General features: G+C 41.4%; 1 protein-coding gene and 1 long non-coding RNA gene across 2 annotated transcripts; both read right to left on the bottom strand.

Annotated features, from left to right (window-relative positions):
* Positions 1 to 4189: 4189 nt before the first annotated feature.
* Positions 4190 to 13278, bottom strand: lyar (Ly1 antibody reactive homolog (mouse)). The gene is made up of 8 exons (XM_063190691.1): positions 12798 to 13278; positions 12539 to 12653; positions 12291 to 12398; positions 6813 to 6899; positions 5474 to 6230; positions 5301 to 5363; positions 4724 to 4809; positions 4190 to 4454 (listed from the first exon to the last, which is right to left on the bottom strand). Exons 1-8 carry the CDS (start codon positions 12917 to 12919, stop codon positions 4317 to 4319), a joined length of 1476 nt encoding a protein of 491 aa, XP_063046761.1. The 5' UTR covers positions 12920 to 13278; the 3' UTR covers positions 4190 to 4316.
* A 1054-nt stretch (positions 13279 to 14332) lies between these two features.
* On the bottom strand, positions 14333 to 19350 carry LOC134439597 (uncharacterized). The gene is made up of 6 exons (XR_010032788.1): positions 19304 to 19350; positions 18703 to 18757; positions 18472 to 18516; positions 16634 to 16688; positions 15279 to 15301; positions 14333 to 14730 (listed from the first exon to the last, which is right to left on the bottom strand). It is a non-coding gene; the product is annotated as an uncharacterized LOC134439597 (long non-coding RNA).
* Positions 19351 to 20695: the final 1345 nt, after the last annotated feature.

Below are 20695 nucleotides of genomic sequence, written 5' to 3'. Positions count from 1 at the left end.
CGGGACAAAGACATCTGACAGTGCCCCGAACACAATGCCTACAATGTAATGAGGATCCAATTCTGGGCCCCCCTCTCTCATTGGGCCCGGGACAAGTGACCCCTTTGTCCCCCTCTGTTGGCTTCCCTGCCTGCAGGAGTGCCTTATTGGTCAGGTGGATTAGAGGCTGACAGGTGTGTGGCTGGAGTGTTAGGTAGCGGAGAGCCAGGCCAGGGTCGGATCTAGCCATTTTGGGGCCCTAAGCGAAATATAAACATGGGGCCCCTGTGCCCACCATCCTCACACGAGTTTCCCCTTTAAAATGCACAAGTTCCATGGAGATGAGATCAGATCACCATGCCAGCCAGCATGAGTAATGCGGACACACACGGACGGACACACACACACACACACACACACACACACACACACACACACACACACACACACACACACACACACACACACACACACACACACACACACACACACAAACACACACACACATCGCCCCTACCTCTGAATAAGGGACATGCATAATGCATGCAGTCAGATGGTCTCAGAGTCATTAAGCAGGTTGTAGTTCTGACTCTGTTTTTTTTACCACATGTTACCTTTGTTGTCTGAAGAGTCATATTTAAGCCATACTAGTAGAAATGGCTTAACAAGGAATGTTGATAAACAGACTGTAAGCCTAAAAACCTAGCAGAGAGAGAGAGAGAGAGAGAGAGAGAGAGAGAGAGAGAGAGAGAGAGAGAGAGAGAGAGAGAACAAACCCGTGGAACTTCCCATAAATGTTTTGCATAACCTAATGCACTTCACCACTGTGCCACATATTAACTCCTTCATGTCCATGTCACAGCTTTCCTGAAGACATCCATTATGTTGTTAACCACTTGAAAACACCAACTGAATGGCCATCATGGAAAACAGACGGAGTGGCCATCAACCACTCAACATAGGTACACGTACGTAGGTGGCTGTCTCAAGAAGGAATGTATATGTAAGCACCATGTGTAACTGTGGAATAGGTTAGCGGCGCGCACACATGGAATGATGCATGGAATGGGGTGTGTTTTTCTTAAGGAAAAGGGTGGGATTGGGAAAGACACTGATGTGCACACATTTGAAGGACTGTTGGTACATTTGTCATCAAAATAGACTAGTTTCCATTGAAGTGAATTGTATGGCAGAACAGAGTGTCTGTGATGTTTGCTGGAATGACACACCACTATAGCCCCTTTCAGCCTTTCAGGGGAAAATGGATGGGTGGAAACTTTTACATTTTTCTTTTAAAATAAAGGGAGATAGAGCAAAAAGAAAAAAAAGTGAAAAGTAGTTGCCATACTTTCACCATGACTTAAAAATGACATGCACATTGTAAACCTTAGCAAGTGATTCTTAACATTTTTTTCTTAAAGCTCCCCCTTACCTGCACTCAAGACAAGCTGTGCACCCCCAACCAATATTTCAATACTCACAAAAAATGATTTAAGTGATAAATTACTTCACATGAGGGCCTGATTATAATGTTTGCTTGCAGAATTTTGGTCACAATCTCAATACAAACAAAATTCTGTGCACCCCCTGAAATCTCTGGCGAACTCCCAGGGGGTGCCCACACCCCAGGTTAAGAACCACTGCCTTAGCAAAAGGTGGACACAATATGCTCTCATTGACCATGTTGATTAGCTCCACTGGGACACAGAAATGAAATTAATGATGAGCTGAAATGAAAGATAATTATAAGTCTTTAAGCCTGTAAGCTGCAATCTTCAATTAATGAGCGCATGTGATGGCCTCCTGCTAAAAGCTACCCCATGGTAAGCAGTCAACATCATGTTACGGTCACATCTTTGGAGTGGATCATGTAACTAACATAACCCTCTCCATGCCTTTTTCCAGCTTGCCCCCATGGTTTTGTTTTTGTTGTCTCCACATTGCATGAAGATACAGTAAAAATCCTTAATTGTTGAAGCATGGGTGGGTTTCTGTAGCCTGGGCGAATAGCTGACTGTTGACTCGGTCAATCTTTGGGTGGAGTACACGGATGCCGTCGCCAGGCTAGGGTTTCTATGTGGCGTTTACAGCCGCCCTTTTATTGTTGCGTGTACGTTTCCCGTTCAGCACCAGTGGTGTAGTCTATGTAGAACGCGGGTATACGGAGTATACCCACTTCTAAATTTCAGGGATTTCAGTATACCCACTTAAAATTGATTGATCCATTGTTTTGAATAGCACAAATATATACAATATACCCACTCAAGAAATACTGAAATATACAGTATACCCACCATAAATAAGTAGACTACACCACTGTTCAGCACATCACCAACTCTTCCCTACTGGTAAGAAGGGAAACACCAGGAAGACACACATGGATGGTGCAACAGCACAAGAGTTTTGGCTTGCGACATGTCATGAAGGCCACATCTCACTGGCTGTATGAATTGCTACTTGCAAGTGTTTTTTTTAAATTTCAGCACAAAGATAATGATTACGATGGAATAGAACCACTCATTACTGCAGAGGTGTCATGGCTGTTACACCATTTACTCCAATGTACCTAATGAGGTAGATAGGCTTTTGTTACGAAAAAAAAGCTTAAAATCTAACAAGGGTCCATCACTTTTTAAAAATGTATTATTTATTTTTACTTTTGACACCTCTTCATAAAGGTGAACACCACACCCCTGTACTAAATGAGCAACATCTGAAAAGTAGCTGTAAATGAATGAAAATCTAACTAATAGACCATTTTAGGGCTGGAGTACCAGAGCCAGCTGCTCTTATTATTTTATTTTTCTTATGAGAAAATGCCCGATCCGGTTTCATCGTCATATTGCCAAACTCCCTCTCTCTCTCTCTCTCGTGTGCGCGCACACACACACACACACACACACACACACACACACACACGAAAACCTAATGGGAGAGATAATTCTGGTGTCAAGTAAGCTTACATGAGAGCAACCAGTTAGTCAATGGCGCGTCCTTTCAAGAAGGACTGGTGACTGGTCCAAACTGACAAAAGAAAGGGGCGACAAGTTAAGGTCCAACCCAGTCTGTTATGCAATATTGATAGCTCAACGGAGACACATAAATCTTTTGGAGGACAATAGATGACCTTTCTCAAAACATAATTTGTGCCATGATCTTTGTGAAGTAAAAAAAAAAAAAGTGTACAATGCCAACCAAAAACATATCTGGTTACGCACCAAAAAGCTTGTTGAGCACACATTTATAATACTTGCAAAACATGAGTAATAGCTTCCCAAATACCCACGGGGAGACGTATATAATTACAGGTAAGCACCTTGCTGAATAAGGATCCATTTTAGCACACTGGATTAGGAGAACTTTTCATAACGGAGAGGGAGGGAGGGATGGAGCTCTTGCTTGCTTTGCCGGCTCCCGATTGTGTGCGTGTGTATGTGTGCACGTGCGCGCGCATGTGTTTCACCAGCTCCCGTTTGCGTGTGTGTGCGTGTGTGTGTGTCACAGTGAGCGTGTCCAACAGGCTTCTCATTCTCCTTGCTGGAAATTGGTCAGTGTTAAGACTTTCACCCGGGGGTCCGAGTCTTGCTCGCCTCTCTCGGGCCTCTATGGGGCTTCTGTGTGCGCGGCCAAGTGAACTGAACCCCGTTCATTCGGGGTGCAGAGGAATGTGCATTAGCCCCGTCCCACCTGAGAGTCAAATTTACCTCAGGTGCACCCCACCCCACCCCACCCAAACACACACCTCAAAACACTGCCACTGCCACCACTGAAAAAAAAACCTGCCTAAACCGCAGAGATAAGGACCCGTTTTCCCAGCCTTCCCCCCCTCCCTGAATGAGGTGAGAAAGGAGAAGGCGAGGTTAGGTGTCGTCCTCCATTCTTATCACTCCCGTATTGTTGGCAAGCAGTTTAGCTTAGTCAGGAGGCTTTTCACCGGGCTCGGTGGCACGTCCTGGCTTTGGTGTGGAGACTCAGTTTATTTATTAATTTCTTTTCTTTTTTTTTTTTAAAATGGGCACAACAGAGGAATCCCCCAGCGATTCATCTAAGCCCTTTGAGCCGAGTAATCAGGGCAGCACGTTGCCTTGTTCCCGTTCTGTTACCGTTTAAAAGGAAGAAGATTGCTGGTCGTGTTGTTTTGTTCCAAAAGTCGCCTAAATAACAGCCACCATTTATTATCACAATTTCATTCGAAATGAGGAGGCGAATGTAAAGTTCATCAAGAACATTTATTTTTTTCGGTCTAAAAAAAGCAATTTGATGACGCTCAGGGAATGGGAAGAAAAATATGTCTCTGGAAGGGCAGATCATGAGTAGTGAGTGATGATGACGAATGGTTACTTCACGAGTCTGACGTTGTACTTGACGACCCTGAACTTGGGATTGCCGTTGACTTTCTTGTTGAACAGCGAGAAGAGCTCTGCCTCTGATCTGAAGTTTCCATCACCACTAAACGAATAATATGCAGCCAGCACCTGAGTGTTAGAAATAAAAAGACAAAAAAAGAAAGAAAAAAAAAATCACTGAGAGTAATATTCACAACTTGTGTAAATAAATACAATTTGGCATCATCAACCAATGTATTTAACTTAAGGTAGTGGAACACAGAAATGCAAACTGATATTGATTACATTACATTTTAATTGAATAACCGTGCTTGTTTCCTCACGAGTAAAAGTAGAGCCGTCACCTTCAATCTCCATTTATAGGACATAATGATTAATGCTGCTGTTTTTGTAATTACCTTTTTTCTTAGTCTCTTCATAGGAAGGCCATCCTCTGGTGATTGCCTCAGCACTGCCTTTATTGTTCCCTTCCAGTTGAACTTGCCTGGAAAGAACAGGGAGGCCTTTTAATATTGCATGGGGTGAGTAAATAAGTCGTGGTCATCTCAGGTAACAAGACAAAAGAGTGCACTGGTCTGTATAATCCACTTCCTATAGTTGTTTGAGAAAACAGAATACTTGTCATCCGTTCACGTCATAATCATGTACATCTCTCTTACAGACACCACCTGAATGGTATTGATGTGAGGACCGGTTAAAACGGGGTAAAATTCTGCAGAGATGCCCTGAACCTAAAACTGACTATGGATCTGGGTGTACACAAACGCACACTACTGCCCTCTAGTGAGATTTTGTAGCAATTACAAGCACATGCCCATGTTTGGATCACATCACCAGCACATGGTCTGCTTCCTATGAAAGACAATACTTACAAAAATATTAAGGTATCTATCCAAGCACAACTTCAAGGTTTTTTTCCTCCCTAAAATGATATGCATAAATGATAAACAATTGTAATTGCTTGGGTAACTATACCTTTGGAACTTTGTTCAGTGTTCTCCCCTTCTGCATCTTCTGCCAATTCAGACATCTGCGAATCTAAGCACATGTTGACAAAGTAGACACACATTAACAAAGTAAGCCTGAAACATTCACAAATGAATTCATAAAATAAGATTACAGAGATGGCACTTTGCGACCAGGCTTACCATCTAAGCTGGCCTTTTTACTCTTCTTGGGTTTGCTCTCAGCTTCCGCGTTCGTAGTCTTGTCCTCCTCCACCTCCTCTATTTTCCTTTTCTTCTTCTTCTGTTTCTTGGATATCTCCTCTGTCTGCTGAGGTGCCGTGTTCTGCTCCTCTTCTTGCTGGCCATTTGGATGTCCATTGGCTTTCTTCTGCTTCTTCAGCTGCCGCCTCTCTTCCTTGCGCTCGCGCTTATTCTTCTTCCTCTCCTTCAGAGGCTCCACTGGCTCTGCGGATGGTTCGGTGGACGGCTGCGCTGTTCCATTCTGATCGGCTTTGGCGGCTTTCTTCTTCTTTTTCTGCTTCGGCGGTGCTTCTGGCTCGGTGGACGGTTCTGCCTGGGGTGTTCCGTTCTGTTCAGCTTTGGCAGCTTTGTTCCTCTTGTTCTTCTTCTCCTTCACAGGTGCTGGCGGCTCTGCGGATTCTGGTTCAACCTCTGTTTGAGCCGTTCCATTCTGATCGGCTTTGGTGCCTTTCTTATTCTTTTTCTGCTTCAGCGGTGCTTCTGCAGGCTCGGTGGACGGTTCTTCGTGTTCTGTTCCGTTCTGTTCAGCTTTGGCCGCTTTGTTCTTCTTGTTCTTCTTCTCCTTCACAGGTGCTGCCGGCTCTGCGGATTCTTCTGATTCAACCTCTGTCTGAGCCGTTCCGTTCTGATCGGCTTCAGTAGTTGTGCCGTTTGTGTTATTCTGAGTCTGTTGCTCCTCGGCTGCCTTTGCGGGACCCTTGAATAATCAATGAAGAACTTAATTAGATGCTTTCCCCAGCATTATATTACACTTACCTGAAGTGTTTTATCCAAAGCGACTTACAGTTATTTAGGTACAGGATAATGGTTACAGTCCCTGAAGCAGTCTGGGGTTAGGTGCCTTGCTCAAGGACAGTTCCTCCATGGCTTGAGGGGCTGGTAATGGTGGGATTTGAACAGGCAACCCTTTGATCTAAAGGCCAGTGCTCTAACCATTGAGCCACGACTGCCCCAGCAATCACAGTCTCATCACATACCGCTTCCACCCAAAATAAAATCACATTCGTTTATTTTGAGCAGCAATAAGGCCACACAAAATTAAATTATTGTGGCGGTGTATTCATGTACCGTTTAGTAGAGTAACTTTATTCATACCCGGGTGGAATTTAAGGTGCCAAGTAGTAAAAGATGTTTACAATACAATTCATGAATGTCAGCGCCAATGCCATGAGGATGAGCTCATTAGTTTACAACGTTCCAGCATTATTCATTTCAAACTCGACTTGTGCACACAATATGTTTCAATGGTATGTTGCGAGTGTGACAAACAACTACTTACATTATTGCTTGTAGCAGCAGCGAAGACTTCCCAAACTTGATCCTGCAAGGGCTTGCTATAGATTCTCAGGCTATTTTGCATCCAGTTCTGCACAGAAACAGAGGAAAACAATTGAGTGAAAAGGCAAACCACCATATGGGTGATTCTCACGAAGCTAAAAAAAATCAATGGCAATGAGGTTTTAATGGTTAAATATGACAGGGATTCTTTTGATAATATACATTACTGTAGAGCAAGACGTGTACTTTCTGGCACACTAGTTCATTTTAAAAAATGTTATTTTTATTTTCCACTTTTTATGCATTTTATAGGCAAATTCTCATTACCGAAATGTGTCCCGACCAAAATTTCTGGTCTTTGAATTAGGTTAAAACATAATAAAAAAAATAAAAATACGTAAATGACACTACAAGAGCGTTGGTCTATGTCTGAAGTTTCATTAAGTGTTCCTTGTTGGCAAATTAAATAATGAACACTAATGAATATTTCAAGAAAAGATCGTGTCCCCAAGTTTTTCTTCTCATTACCGCAATATATTTCAGAGCTACAATTAAAAGCCATCAGAATTTCAATATGAGCTGAAACTACCTACAATTGATGTGTACCAACAGGAGATTCAAGATGGCTACATGATTAGTCAGCCTTATTGTTTGTGCCTGTAAAATGTCACAATTTGTCTCAAAAATATGCAAATACGACAAAAGTGGTTCTCATTACCGAAATTAGTCAATATTTCAAAATGAAAAAGATTTTTTCATTTTAAACTTGCTTGGTAATAGGGTATTCCTTTTCAGAATTCAACAATGGTCATGAATTAGCTATGTCATAATTACTCAAGTTACAGTTAGCATTATTGTGCTGAGCCATCTCATTACCGCAATACACATTCTCATTACCGCAATGTTTTAAGTACCTTTCGGTAATGAGGATTGTCAATTTCGGTAATGAGACTCTATGGTGATTTACATTTAGAATATATTTTCATGACATAAGGTAAGCGTATCCATTAAGCCCACCAAAATCTAAATTTCTTTATTTTTCTATCATCTTCACATATTTTTTTTGTGAAATAATTTGTTAAATAGTAAGATTTAGATTACGGCATCTTTTACTTCATATACTTCATAAAATTCTTCATCCAAACAGAGAAATGTATTTTTTCTTATTGATTATTGTTAGTTCATTACATTACGCCTTTTAAACCAACAACTTGGGATTGTACAGCACTTTTTATGTCCCTCAAAGGCATTTTTCATAAGCATGCATGCAAACTTGCATGCATTTCAATGGGGTGTACCATTTAAGCCCACCTTGTACCCATTAAGCCCGCCTATACAAAAAGCTATTTTATGGAAATAATCAACTCCACAAAACATTTCATGATGCATTTCTTTAAAGACCAATGCCAAACAAACTGGATTATGCTTAGAATTCATACCTAACCACCTTAAGTCTTACGGTAGAGTAAGATAAAGATGGTGTGTGGTTGTATCAAGAAAATATCGGCGTGTGCTCGCTCATAAAACACATCTTTCCATTTGAAGGGAAATGCTATAATTTAGTAAAACACTGCATGTATATATATAAAAATCATTACATTTACCTCTTAGTTTACTAAATATGAAAGTATTTTCAAAACATTTGACTTAAACTATCTGATATTCTATGATTTCTGACATGTCCCAAAACAGCAAAGTTTTGAGGCAACTTCTTGTCAGTAGTCCTGAGACTGGATTCACTTGGACGGGAATAACTCGACGATAAAAAATGTGATTTGTTTGCAATAAAAAACATTTTGTCAGTTACTAAACCCTTTAATTGGATAGGGTGATGAACAACAAAATTCACCTTTTCCATTTCTTTAAATTGACCTCAAAGTTGAAAGTGGGCTTAAAGGGTACATGGGCTTAATGGGTACGCTTACCTTATATTCATTTCGCTTTTTATTTATTTACATTTTTAAACATGCAACTGCAACCTTAAATACAAATTATATTTTTGCAGTATAAATATTGTCACTATGTCACTTAATTACAGTTAAAGCACTTGATGAAAGTGTTAAGTGACATCGCATCCATTTCGGGTTAAAATATGCAATTGTATTGAATCAATATTCGAAATACAATATTGTAAGTAAACAAAGCAAAAGTAAATGCCTAACATATGCAATAGCTCTAATGGGGGTTTGTCTGTAAAAGTGATCATCTCCCTATACATTACATAAGCTAAATTGAGTGGTCATACAGGTGTTGTTCATAGACCATTTTTTCTGTTCTCATCCTTTCTGGCAAATGTTGTGGTGACATTTATATTTTGTCCCACCCTTGGAAGAACAACAATCGACTATGGGCCAGAAACCCTGTTGTGAAAGTTCATTGAGAGCAAGTAGCAACTTAATTCTTGCTCATATGCCAATCCATGAATCAATATTCCACCCTCGAAATGTGGTCCTTTGATGCAAAAAAAATAATCAAACTGCCTAGTGATGTCACCCAATGCAAAGGCAATGGCAAACAACGAACCCAGCACTTACAGTGAAGTTGTCAGATTGCGTAGATGGCAAAAAGGGAACAAGTTGGGAGACAAAATCGACTCACTTCAAGTCCATGTGCTTTTCCAGAAATTGACAGATTTTTTTGTAGTATTTAAGTATTTAAGTATCCTTTTTTACTAACTTGACTTCCTTCCAAAATCTAAGTTTTGGATCCAATTTGATCTTTGTTAAAGGGTGGCACAAAAGGCTTGGCATTTGAAATAGCAGTGAATAGGCCTATTTAGCGAATTCAGCGAGAAGTATTAGTTTTTAGAATATTTCAATCAAAACTAGTAAGAAGAATCATTTGGAGGAATGCTCTAGTTACCTTTCCCAAATTAGAAACTCCTCATGCATGTTTTTTGCAGCCTTTAGGAAGGTTTCAGCCCCCATACTCTGATCCTTAAGCCATGCTCAAACACCCATGTACCCATCTTTTAGTCATGCTGTGAGTTCTTGATGTCCTGGGTAAGTGGAAAGGTAATGGGATCAAAACAGCCTCAAAATGCACTTTGCACTGATTTAGCTGAAAATGCCCATTAACAGCAATTCAAAATTCCAAGTCTATTGTGCCACCTTTTGACAAGTATCAAACATGCTAGAAAATGAAAAGGATGTTAAGGTAATTCAAAGGAACAATACTGCAAGAGAAGAGCAGGATTTTGCAACGTTTTAATTTTGTTTTTCATGCACCCTATACTAATTATGGGCATGTCTGATATTGTCCTGAAAACCAACACTTTTTCTTTTTAAAAAATGTGAGTGAAGTGAAAGCCCACTTGGGAAACTACAACTCCCATTGTCATGATCCAGCGCTCCACAGCACACACATGAACACTGCACATTGCACACAACAGAATGGTAGTTATGCCTCACCCGCATTTATGCCTCATCCCCAATAGCGCCCGAACGGGAGCAGTACCATGCTCAGGGTACCTCAGTCATGGAGGAGGATGGGGGAGATCACTGGCGGGTCAGGAATCGGGAGTCTGATGCCCTGACTGCCATTAGTGTGCAATGTGCAACTCAAGCAGTTAGTGGTGTTCAGTGATATTTCATAACACATAACGTTCATAGTGAATTCCGGCTTTGGTCCGGACAGTATTATGGTGATACTGTACCGAAAATGTACCGAACTGTGACCCTAAAATCAAGGTGTACCGAACCGGCATACCATACAACCTACTCTAGTCATCTCCTGTTCCTTCTACTTCCTACTTCCTAGTTGCTGGTGCGCGCCGAGTCAGAAAAAAAGTCCAGTGCACGACCTCGCACTGCGACATGATTTCCCTTCTCATAACAGATTTAGATTTCTGGTCCACTATAGATTTTTGGCTGGAGAGATCAGTGGTGAGTTGTGATATCATATTCAGGGTGGGGATGAGGAGTGGGATGTATGCGCTTCATTGGGGTCATCAGGTGGCTACCCTCCGGTGTTTTGATGATGGACGAACTATAACTATAACTATAACTATAAAGGGCAGTCATGGGTGAGCGGTTAGGGCGTCAGACTTGCATCCCAGAGGTTGCCGGTTCGACTCCCGACCCGCCAGGTAGGTGGGGGGAGTAATCAACCAGTGCTCTCCCCCAACCTCCTCCATGACTGAGGTACCCTGAGCATGGTACCGTCCCACCGCACTGCTCCCCATGGGGCGCCACTGAGGGCTGCCCCCTTGCACGGGTGAGGCATAAATGCAATTTCGTTGTGTGCAGTGTGCAGTGTTCACTTGTGTGCTGTAGAGTGCTGTGTCACAATGACAATGGGAGTTGGAGTTTCCCAATGGGCTTTCTTAACTTCAGAGTGCACCCCTTGGCCTTCACCCCTTGTACTATGATGTTACTTTGGTGCCCAGGAGGGGCCTCGCCTATTCACCTACTGCAGGGGTGGGGAGCCTTTTTCATTCGAGGGACCTCTTCAAATTCATCCGAGGGCCGTAAAAGTTCTCAGAGAGCCGTACTAATAAAACAAACTAGGATTTCCCCCAGCACTTTAGGCCTATATTGAAGGCAGCCACCTTTAAAACAGACCCCACCTTCTCTAGTTCCCCTGAATATAACTTAATTGTATTGCAAATGTATTTTCTAAGATTCCTTTACAAAATGTGTCATATTTGGCTGGGTTAAGTCTTGAATCCCAATATCCTTCAGTAGCTTAATGAATGGTTTTATATAGAATATATTTATCATCTTAATAGGTGTCATTTGATTAGTTCTGCCCTGGAGGCTCTGTCGTTGTGCTAATAATAAAAACAAATAACACATCATTTACTAATATTTGGCTTTAGTTCAATTTATTTCTCCTTATTCTCATTACCGAAAACAAATTCTCATTACCGAAACGTATCCCTCATTACCGAAATGAGCACTTAATTGGAAAAAAAGTACTAAAGGAAAACTGTATTCATGTATATTTTTTATGAACACAGTACCTTTCATGTTTCTTTCACTTCAGTATATTTTTGGACCGAAATTGTAGGTTTTCACTGATGTATTCTAAAATTAAAGAGGAAAACAAATGATCCTATTGCGGTAATGAGGTAAAATGGTAAAATTCTTAACTAAAATAATAAGAAAAAAAACTTTTTTGAGTGTTTTATGTAGCCCCTAGTACAACTATCAATATTCAATGAACACAACTGCTAGAACAATTAAGTGTCCTAATACATTTCATGAAAGAAAAAAATTGCGGTAATGAGCATTTTAGCAGACATGGACCTATAAAACGTTAAAAAATGTGTTTTAAAAAGTTGTCAGGTAAGTTGATATTATTGTGCTTAGTAACTGTACACTTGGATGTAACTGATTCAAAAAGAAATTCAACCAAAAAAGCATTTTGAAAAAATGGTTGTCAAAACACCTTTGTTGCACGTTTCGTGAGAATCACCCACATGAGAGTTCAGAGAGGCAGTGCAAACAGCTTTGTTGAAAATGTTAAGTAAGTATACCTGAAATTTGGCCTTCTTCCTTGGGACGTTGTCATATGAGCTTACTTGGTTGAGCACTTCCTTCAGCTTTGCACTTACGCCTGGTTTGTTCATGGCCTCGTGGACTTTCTGCACAAAAAGTACGAGACTGTCTAGTCACTTGCAGGAAATATGCAGTGGTGTACGCTTGCAACACAGGGTCCATCCAGAGTCACGTAAACAAATCTAATGACACCAAACAAAGTAAACATAGTTCCATCAGACTATACCTCCATCCACTGCTGTTGTTTGACATCCCCCTTGTTGGCCTTGGCCTCGAAACCTTTACCGCCATATTTCTGATCTTCACTGATGCATTTGAGGTGCTCCTTGTAGTCATCCCCCCTGTGGGACCATCCAGAAGACCAATTAAAATGTACGCCAAGAATGTATGATATTTCATCAGGCAAGCAAAGTCAACTGAAGTATCATCTGTAGGCGAGTATGTTTCATAACAACGTGAGAAGAGAACAAAAGATGATCACTTACCAGAAGTCTTTCCCACAGTCAATACACGAGAGTACTTGGCATTGTCGACATTTCATTACGTGCTTATCCACTTGTGCTTTCTTCAAAGATTCTCCACAGGCATTGCACGTGAAAAACACCATTTTGACTAGTGTTTTAAGCCGTTGTAAGAACGGCAAATGAGCGAATCGGGCGTGCAAATACTTTTGTATTTATTTGGGGACTTCACTAAACAGCTGTAACATCCAGTAGGCTAAAGTCCCCACACGTACACACGTGAGTTAACTACACCACCTGAACGAGAAAATAGAAGCACGACAGTGAAAGCAGACAATGCGGTTACACGACAGTAGACATATTAAAAGTGATTCACTCTAAACTCTCAACAAAATCGATGGAGATAATTTAGAAATGCATATTTATGGTCAACATATCCACATGCCGAAAACTCCTGGGTTCCTCGTGCCCGTTTGAACGTCCGCCGACCAAAACAATGCCCTGAAAACATTCGTTCCGTTTCTTCTTCTACTTCCTCTTCATCTGGCTCCACTCTGCCACCTACTGTAAGGATGTCCAAATACAGCTCCAGGCCACTTCATTAGAATAGCATGAAAAAGTTGATTTATTTCCACAATTCCATCAATAATGTTAAACTGTCATGGATTATTCATGGTCCAGTTTTTTTTAACTATTCCAATCATTCAATTGTTTATTTGTACATAGTTTAGGCTTCCAGCTCAGAAAAACCCACACACTAAAAAATACTGGGTTAAAAATAACCCAAATTGGGTATTCTAATACCCAGTCACTGAGTAACTATTGCACAGCACACATATTGGGTTATTTTTACCCAGTGGATTGGGTTAGTATTTTTAACCCAGCATTGGGTCAATACAACATGCCCAGTAATGGGTAAAATTAACCCAGCCATAGGGTCAGAAATACCCTGCACTGGGTTACTGAGTTAACCCATTTCACTGGGTTAAAATACTAACCCAATCCAATGGGTAAAAATAACCCAGTATGTGTGCTGTGCAATAGTTACTCAGTAACTGGTTTAATACTGGGTTAAACATGGGTGGAAACTGGGTTATTTGGGAATTGCCTTTTACTTTTCTCCAATTCTTTCAGTTGTTTCCTTTGATTGGCAATCGTCGAGTTCCAAGCAAGCAACTATCATTGAATCTTATGGGACCAGCCAGCGGCTAGTGAATGCCACTGGTCAATGATAATTGCCTGCTTGGAGGTAGAAGTTGCATTGCCAAACTCAGGAAATGGCTGAAAGAACAGGAGAAAAGTAAGGTTCAATTACTCAAGGGGATGTGTAAAAATCTGCCTATTTCCAGAAATGGTTACATATCACTTTAACAATATGCAACACATTTGACCATTTTAAATACTCACTGCTAACCATTGCTCAAATAGAACCAATCTGATCACTATTAATGTTTTAAATAATTTGTATACATTATTGTATACATGTTAACATATGTGATAATTCAATGACATTATACGAAAACACATCAAAGCATAATGAATCAATGGAGAGAGAAATGATTTTCTGGTCAACCTTCCTTTATTACCAGGGATTCACGTTCTTCAATTTGCATCAATTCAAAGCAATATTTGAAATAAAAAAAAAGTGTCCAGGCATGAAAAGAAAATCTGCAAAGATATTTTACAAAACAAATGACACTTGCTCAAAAATAAACATACAGTAAAAGTCACGAGACATTGCTTCTCTAAATGGTCTATGCAGCACTTTTTACATTGTATTGAGGAAAGGCAGATACAGTGTTGGCATAAGTCTTTGTAAGATAGGATAGCTAAACACATACAGTGTGCAATTATGTGTAGGAATCACCATGTGAAAGAGTTCAAGATGAGGTACACAGCATACTGAAGCTGCCGAGGCTTCCACACTTCATCTTCTAAACATGTTGTTCCTATTTCTCTGAATGAAAAGAAAGACAGGCAACATAGCATTCAGTTACACATTAAAAGCTATAATCTGAAGACATTGCAGGACACAGGTAGCTATAAACTCAAAAGAGTTGTGAATCCAATATTCATGCAATGTGTAAAATACAAACATGTAAATGACGTTTCCAGTTCAACCCAATCTGACAAAATATGTAGTAAAAACAAAGGAGATACGCACTCTGTGCTTCTAAATTAACACTCCGGTGCAACCAGAGCAGGACTAAATAATAAGTACAAAGGAAAAAGAATCTGGTGCCACACGGATGTCTATTTTCTGTTATTTATTTTTTCAGTGCAGTAAGACTAACGTTTCGACATGCGTCTTCGTCCTCTGAAGACACATGGCGAGACGTTAGTCTTACTGCACTGAAAATATAAATAACAGAAAATAGACATCCGTGTGGCACCAGATTCTTTTTCCTTTGTACAAAATATATAGTAACTTGTAGACCTACTGTCTTTTGGCTTTTTAAGGAAACATGAATGGTACACATATTCAAAAGAGAAACAGAGGCTTACCATTTAGGTTTTCGTTCAGTCACCTACAACCATAGAAAAAAGTAAGAAAAACAAATTACTCATGTTGAAATACATTAGATGAATCTTTCATAAAAGATGCTTGTTGACATGCAAGTGTCCGTCACTGCTCAGACCTTTGTTATTTATGTTAATTTTGAAGTTTTTGATCCAGCACATGAACTTGAGATGTCCAAGCACACCCTCTTTTTTGGACCATGTTCGGGCAGGAGGCAGATGGAGGAGTATAGCTGTTATTCATCCCCCCCATTACTTACCCCTGACTGCCAGAAACATGGAGATTATTGGTGTCCCTGAACTGTGTTTTCAATTCAAGTTAATGAAGTAAAAATTAACCTTTCATGAACATATGTGGGAGATTATCACTGAACGAAATAAACCTTTTTCCCCGACCCTATACTTGTATGTTAAAAGAATATGACTAATTCATAGTCATGTAAATAAATAGTATACACATATGTGGAAAAAATCTGAGACCACTTGAAAATGTTCAGTTTTTCTGATTTTACTATGTATATGTAAAGGAGGCCAACTATCAAAGTGTGAGGTGGAATGTGACGGAGGTCATCTTGCACCTGTTCACCCCCCTCGGGGATCGAACCTGCACCCTCGTCAACTACAACGGTTCGGCAGTGGGAGACACAGTACGATACCGCTGGGCCAAGAGACTAGTCTCTCGGCCCAACGGCACGAGACTGTATGAGGCTATCAGAGGGAGATTTACCAATGTTCCACGCCAACTCTGTGCTAGTTAGCCTCCGTTACACTCTCCCCCTTAAACCTCACTCCCATCCGGGTCACGGCACCACTGTGACGGAGGTCATCTTGCACCTGTTCACCCCCCTCGGGGATCGAACCTGCATCCTAGTCAACTACAACGGTTCGGCAATGGGAGACACAGTACGATACCGCTGGGCCAAGAGACTAGTCTCTCGGCCCAACGGCACGAGACCGTATGAGGCTATCGGAGGGAGGTTTACCAACGTTCCACGCCAACTCTGTGCTAGTTAGCCTCCGTTACAGGAACGTTAGTAAAAACCTCTCTCCCAAAGCCTCAATACAGTGCGGTAACTGTGGGGTAGCTGACCGGTCCTTTAGCTCAGCAGTCTTGTATTGTGCCTCCCATTGCCAAACCAGATGCGTTGATGAGGTGGCCGGTTCGCGGCCTGAGGAAAGTGAACCGTGCAGGAACACCTCGGTCATAGATAGGTGTGTGTTTGAGTAAAACAAACATTGCTATTTCATTCTATGAACTGGCAAATACATTTTCTCCAAATTTCTAAAGAAAATATTGTCATTTTTTCCACGGCTGTATATTGAAGTATCCAGATACTCACTCTGTCTACAAAGCCTCCGGGACAAGTGCTGCAGAGCGAAACAGATTTTGGTCACCTTAGAAATAAGGAAATATGAGAGAGAGAGAGAGAGAGAGAGAGAGAGAGAGAGAGAGAGAGAGAGAGAGAGAGAGAGAGAGTTAGCGAGTGTTGCTCAAGGTATTGCTGAATGTTACTTTCTGCTCTATAAAGGAAACGGACAGTGGCGTAACACAAACACTTGGGGCCCCCCTGCAAGATACTAGAGTGGGCCCCCCCAACCACGCCCCCCCCCCCCCCACACACACACACACCCCACAGACCCCCGGAACGCCACAGACCCCACACGTTACGGCCTCCTCCACTAACTTTTTCAAGTAGAGGTCCATTTTTTTCAGGGCAGGGTGTCCCGGTGCCCACTAGGCTACATATTACCCATGTATATATTATTTTATTATCATCATATAGGCCTAATGTAGGCCTAATAATATATATTATATATTATAGGTCTATATGTAGGATATAAATATGTCTATAGATTATACTATATAAATATATATAGGCTATGTAGTCTACACACACACACACACACACACACACACACACACACACACACACACACACACACACAGGCCTATTCATATGAATATAAAAACCAACACTGCAATCATAAATACATAGGCTAAATCAATCAATCAATAAATAGTAGGCTAGGCTATTAGTGAAGTTACTTTCTCACTCATCAAATCCATTCACCGTGTAGCAAACCTGAGTTCACACATTTGAATGCCTCTCCAACAGCTCTAAGTTTGCGTGACAGCTGTAAGTTTGCGATTTGTAATGAATGTACTGACCGTAATTTCAAGACGCTTTTTACTGATCTGCAAACGTGATGCGCGAGAACAAACTCTCCACACCGACCGTGTTGCAAACACGGACAACTTACCAATATCAAGGAAAAGGGTGAAAGGAGTGTAGGGTTTGGGACTCTTGGGAAAGTATAAGAGATAAAGATTCAGTTGGTTAGAATTATTTTGAGTAGGGCCTAACCTTTTAATCGCACGTTTATGAAGAAACGTGAGGCTATTACGAGGCAGAAGACGTCGCCGAATCAGCTGTGCAGCAACGCACCGGTTGGTAGTTTCTCTTTTTCTGAATACTGCAAAATGTGTTGCTGACTTGTTCTTGACTCTCCACCCTACAAAAACCAGCGTGTGGTCTCAGTAGGGCTATGCTACGATGTTATGACAGAGCTGCGTTAGAGGGAAAAGACGCACGCTGTTCTCTGTATCTTAAATTGATAACTTGTGCAATATATATCCCACCCTACGGCGCTCGCGGACATAGCGAAATTGAGCGTTTTTTCGGAGGTTCTGTGCGCGGACCGTTTATTTAACGGATTTTACAATTAAAAGTTAAAGCACAGAGAACATGTCAGAGAGCGTTGATTCACACACAGCGTCCATCAGCTCAGTGTTGACGACACAGATATGGCCCTGTCTCGCGTATGGGGTGGCCTGCCTTAAATGTCTTCGGAACTACTCCCCCCCAGCCAGGGGCCCCCACCCGAGCAGGGCCCCCCCGCACCGTGGGGGCTGCGGGGGTATACTTTACGGCCGTGGAAACGGACATTAATTACATGGGCCTGAAGGCTAAGCAAATGCTTTATCAATATCATGCAGTATCCCAACTGTGCTGGTGCTTTAATATTTTCTTAATAGCAAGAAGTTAGAGATGGAGGTGTTCTGTTAAGTTCCAATCTACATTCCTAATAAATGCATGCATGTGATCATTATTTTGGCTTTATGGGGTATGGCTACATTAATGGCAGGCAACACATATTGAGAAGCAGCAATACTAACCTTGCTGAAAGAATGAGTCTCCGTTTTCTTTCAGTCACTTCCAGTCTAGGACAAAAAAGGCAACACATTAGAAATAATTTCCAAGCAGCACCTCGTCATAGATAGGTGTGTGTTTGAGTAAAACAAACATTGCTATTTCATTCTATAAACTGGCAAATACATTTTCTCCAAATTTCTAAAGAAAATATTGTCTTTTTCCATGGCTGTATATTGAAGTATCCAGATACTCACTCTGTCTACAAAACCTCCAGGACAAGTGCTGCAGAGTGAAACAGATTTTGGTCACCTTAGAAATAAGTACATGAGAGAGAGAGAGAGAGAGAGAGAGAGAGAGAGAGAGAGAGAGAGAGAGAAAGAGAGAGAGAGTGTGAGTTAGCAACTGCTGCTCAAGGTATTACTGAATGTTACTTCCTGTTCTATAATGGAAACAGGCATTAATTACATGGGTCTGAAGGCTAAGCAAATGCTTTATCAATATCATACAGTATCCCAACTGTGCTGGTGCTTTAATCTCTTCTTTATACATGGGTTCTAAAATGTGTTTATAACCTGACTGCGCAAAGCTAACTGTGCACAACTCAACCTCTGATTGTTGGAAAGCGCTGTCGGTCAAAAACTTAGCTCACGTGGTTGGCTGCCAGTGTCTTGCCCCTCTTCATAACATCATATTGATAAACACTCAGAACCCATGTATAGCAAGAAGCTAGAGATTGAGGTGTTAAGTTCCAATCTACAATCATAATAAATGCATGCATGTGATCATTGTTTTGGCTTTATGGGGTATGGCTACAACAATGGCAGGCTACACATATTGAGAAGCAGCAATACTAACCTTGCTGAAAGAATGCATCTGTGTTGTCTTTCAGTCACTTCCAGTCTAGGACAAAAAAGGCAACACATAAGAAATAATTTATTTCCAAGCAATGCCTTGGTTTGGCAGCATCTGTATATCAAATCACACAGAAACAAATATCTTTAGCCAGTTGAAAGTGTCAGTGTTGATGTGGAGAGGTGACCATTGCATATCTGCATTAGAACTAGTTATCTGCAGTTAATTTGTTCGGGCTTCTGACAATGTGGACAGTTATTCCCCTATTAAACATGATGCAGAAAGTCTCGTGCTGGAACTGTTAGTGAGTGACTGACGTGGCTTTAAAAGAGGCCTAATTCAAAACAATTGCATTTATGGCATCCTCTGAAGCGTCTGGTGAATAATGCTACAATATACAATGTTTGCACATACCATAGCACAGACGGACATAACGTGATCAGCTTACAAAGGATCCGGACGCCAGTGCGGTCTCTGGTTAACCTGGTGATTAATAATACAGTTAGTGCATACTCAAAACTGTTCGGGTGAAGCATAAAGCATAGTAAAGGATCTTATTATATGGTTGTGACGTCATCTGTCGAATGCTCCATTCATTTCAACGGGGCTCCCCAACGTTCGGACGTCTGTTATTTTTCGATAACGGACGGGTTGGTCTATAACAGACCGCTGTCAATGGCAACAAGACTTTTCACTGCTAAAGCGACTTTTCAACAAGACTCTAATCAGCTGCTGTGATAGACAGCACCCGTTGTCCTGGCTACCGCTGTCAATGGCAACAAGACGTTCACTGCTAAAGCCACTGGCTTGTATACAAGTCAATGGCTAAAGCGAATGTTTCATATCACTCCGCAGGGGGTCCGGTACGTCTTTTGTCACTCTAATCAGCTGCTGTGATAGACAACACCTGTCCTGGCTAGCCTACCTAGCTGTTGCCTAGCGGTGTTCCACAACGGCTCTGTTTTGTTTTGCGCAGCAACAATCTTAACATTAAATAGGTCTAAAGAAATGTCCCCGCATGTGTAAATCATTTAAGTATATCCATATAATAAGCGGGTTAACTTTCGGCGAGTCGGTCGCTTTGTGGAATAGCAGCACTTCAGAGAGAACAAGACCCCTCCGCTCCGCGTCGGGGTCTAAAGATTCTCTCTGTCGTGCTGCTATTCCACGGTAGCGACCTTCTCGCCGAACGTTAACCCTTACTTAACACATGCACAAGCAATAACGAGACACACATATTCAGAGGGATAGCCTCAGAAGGCTATGCTGGGATGGTCCAGACCGACGTCACATAATTCTATCCCATCCCAAACTCGACCCCAGACGCACAGGCGGCCGGGTGACAGAGCAGCGCAGCAACAAGAAAACACCCGTAAAGCTCCAGTGAGCAGAGCA

Source organism: Engraulis encrasicolus, chromosome 23 (assembly GCF_034702125.1).
Source record: "Engraulis encrasicolus isolate BLACKSEA-1 chromosome 23, IST_EnEncr_1.0, whole genome shotgun sequence".
NCBI classification, from domain to species: Eukaryota; Metazoa; Chordata; class Actinopteri; order Clupeiformes; family Engraulidae; genus Engraulis; species Engraulis encrasicolus.
The sequence above is the reverse complement of the archived record's forward strand: the minus strand, read 5'-3'. Positions and strand labels throughout refer to the sequence as shown.

What these genes read in the sequence shown, in the direction of transcription:
- lyar (XM_063190691.1), bottom strand. Translation starts at nt 12,919, where the DNA reads ATGGTGTTTTTCACGTGCAATGCCTGTGGAGAATCTTTGAAGAAAGCA. An exon ending in CACTGAACAAAGTTCCAAAG is followed by an intron (nt 4,810 to 5,300) that starts GTATAGTTACCC and finishes TGTTCTTTCCAG; the next exon opens with GCAAGTTCAACTGGAAGGGA. An exon ending in TGAAGAGACTAAGAAAAAAG is followed by an intron (nt 4,455 to 4,723) that starts GTAATTACAAAA and finishes TCTAACACTCAG; the next exon opens with GTGCTGGCTGCATATTATTC.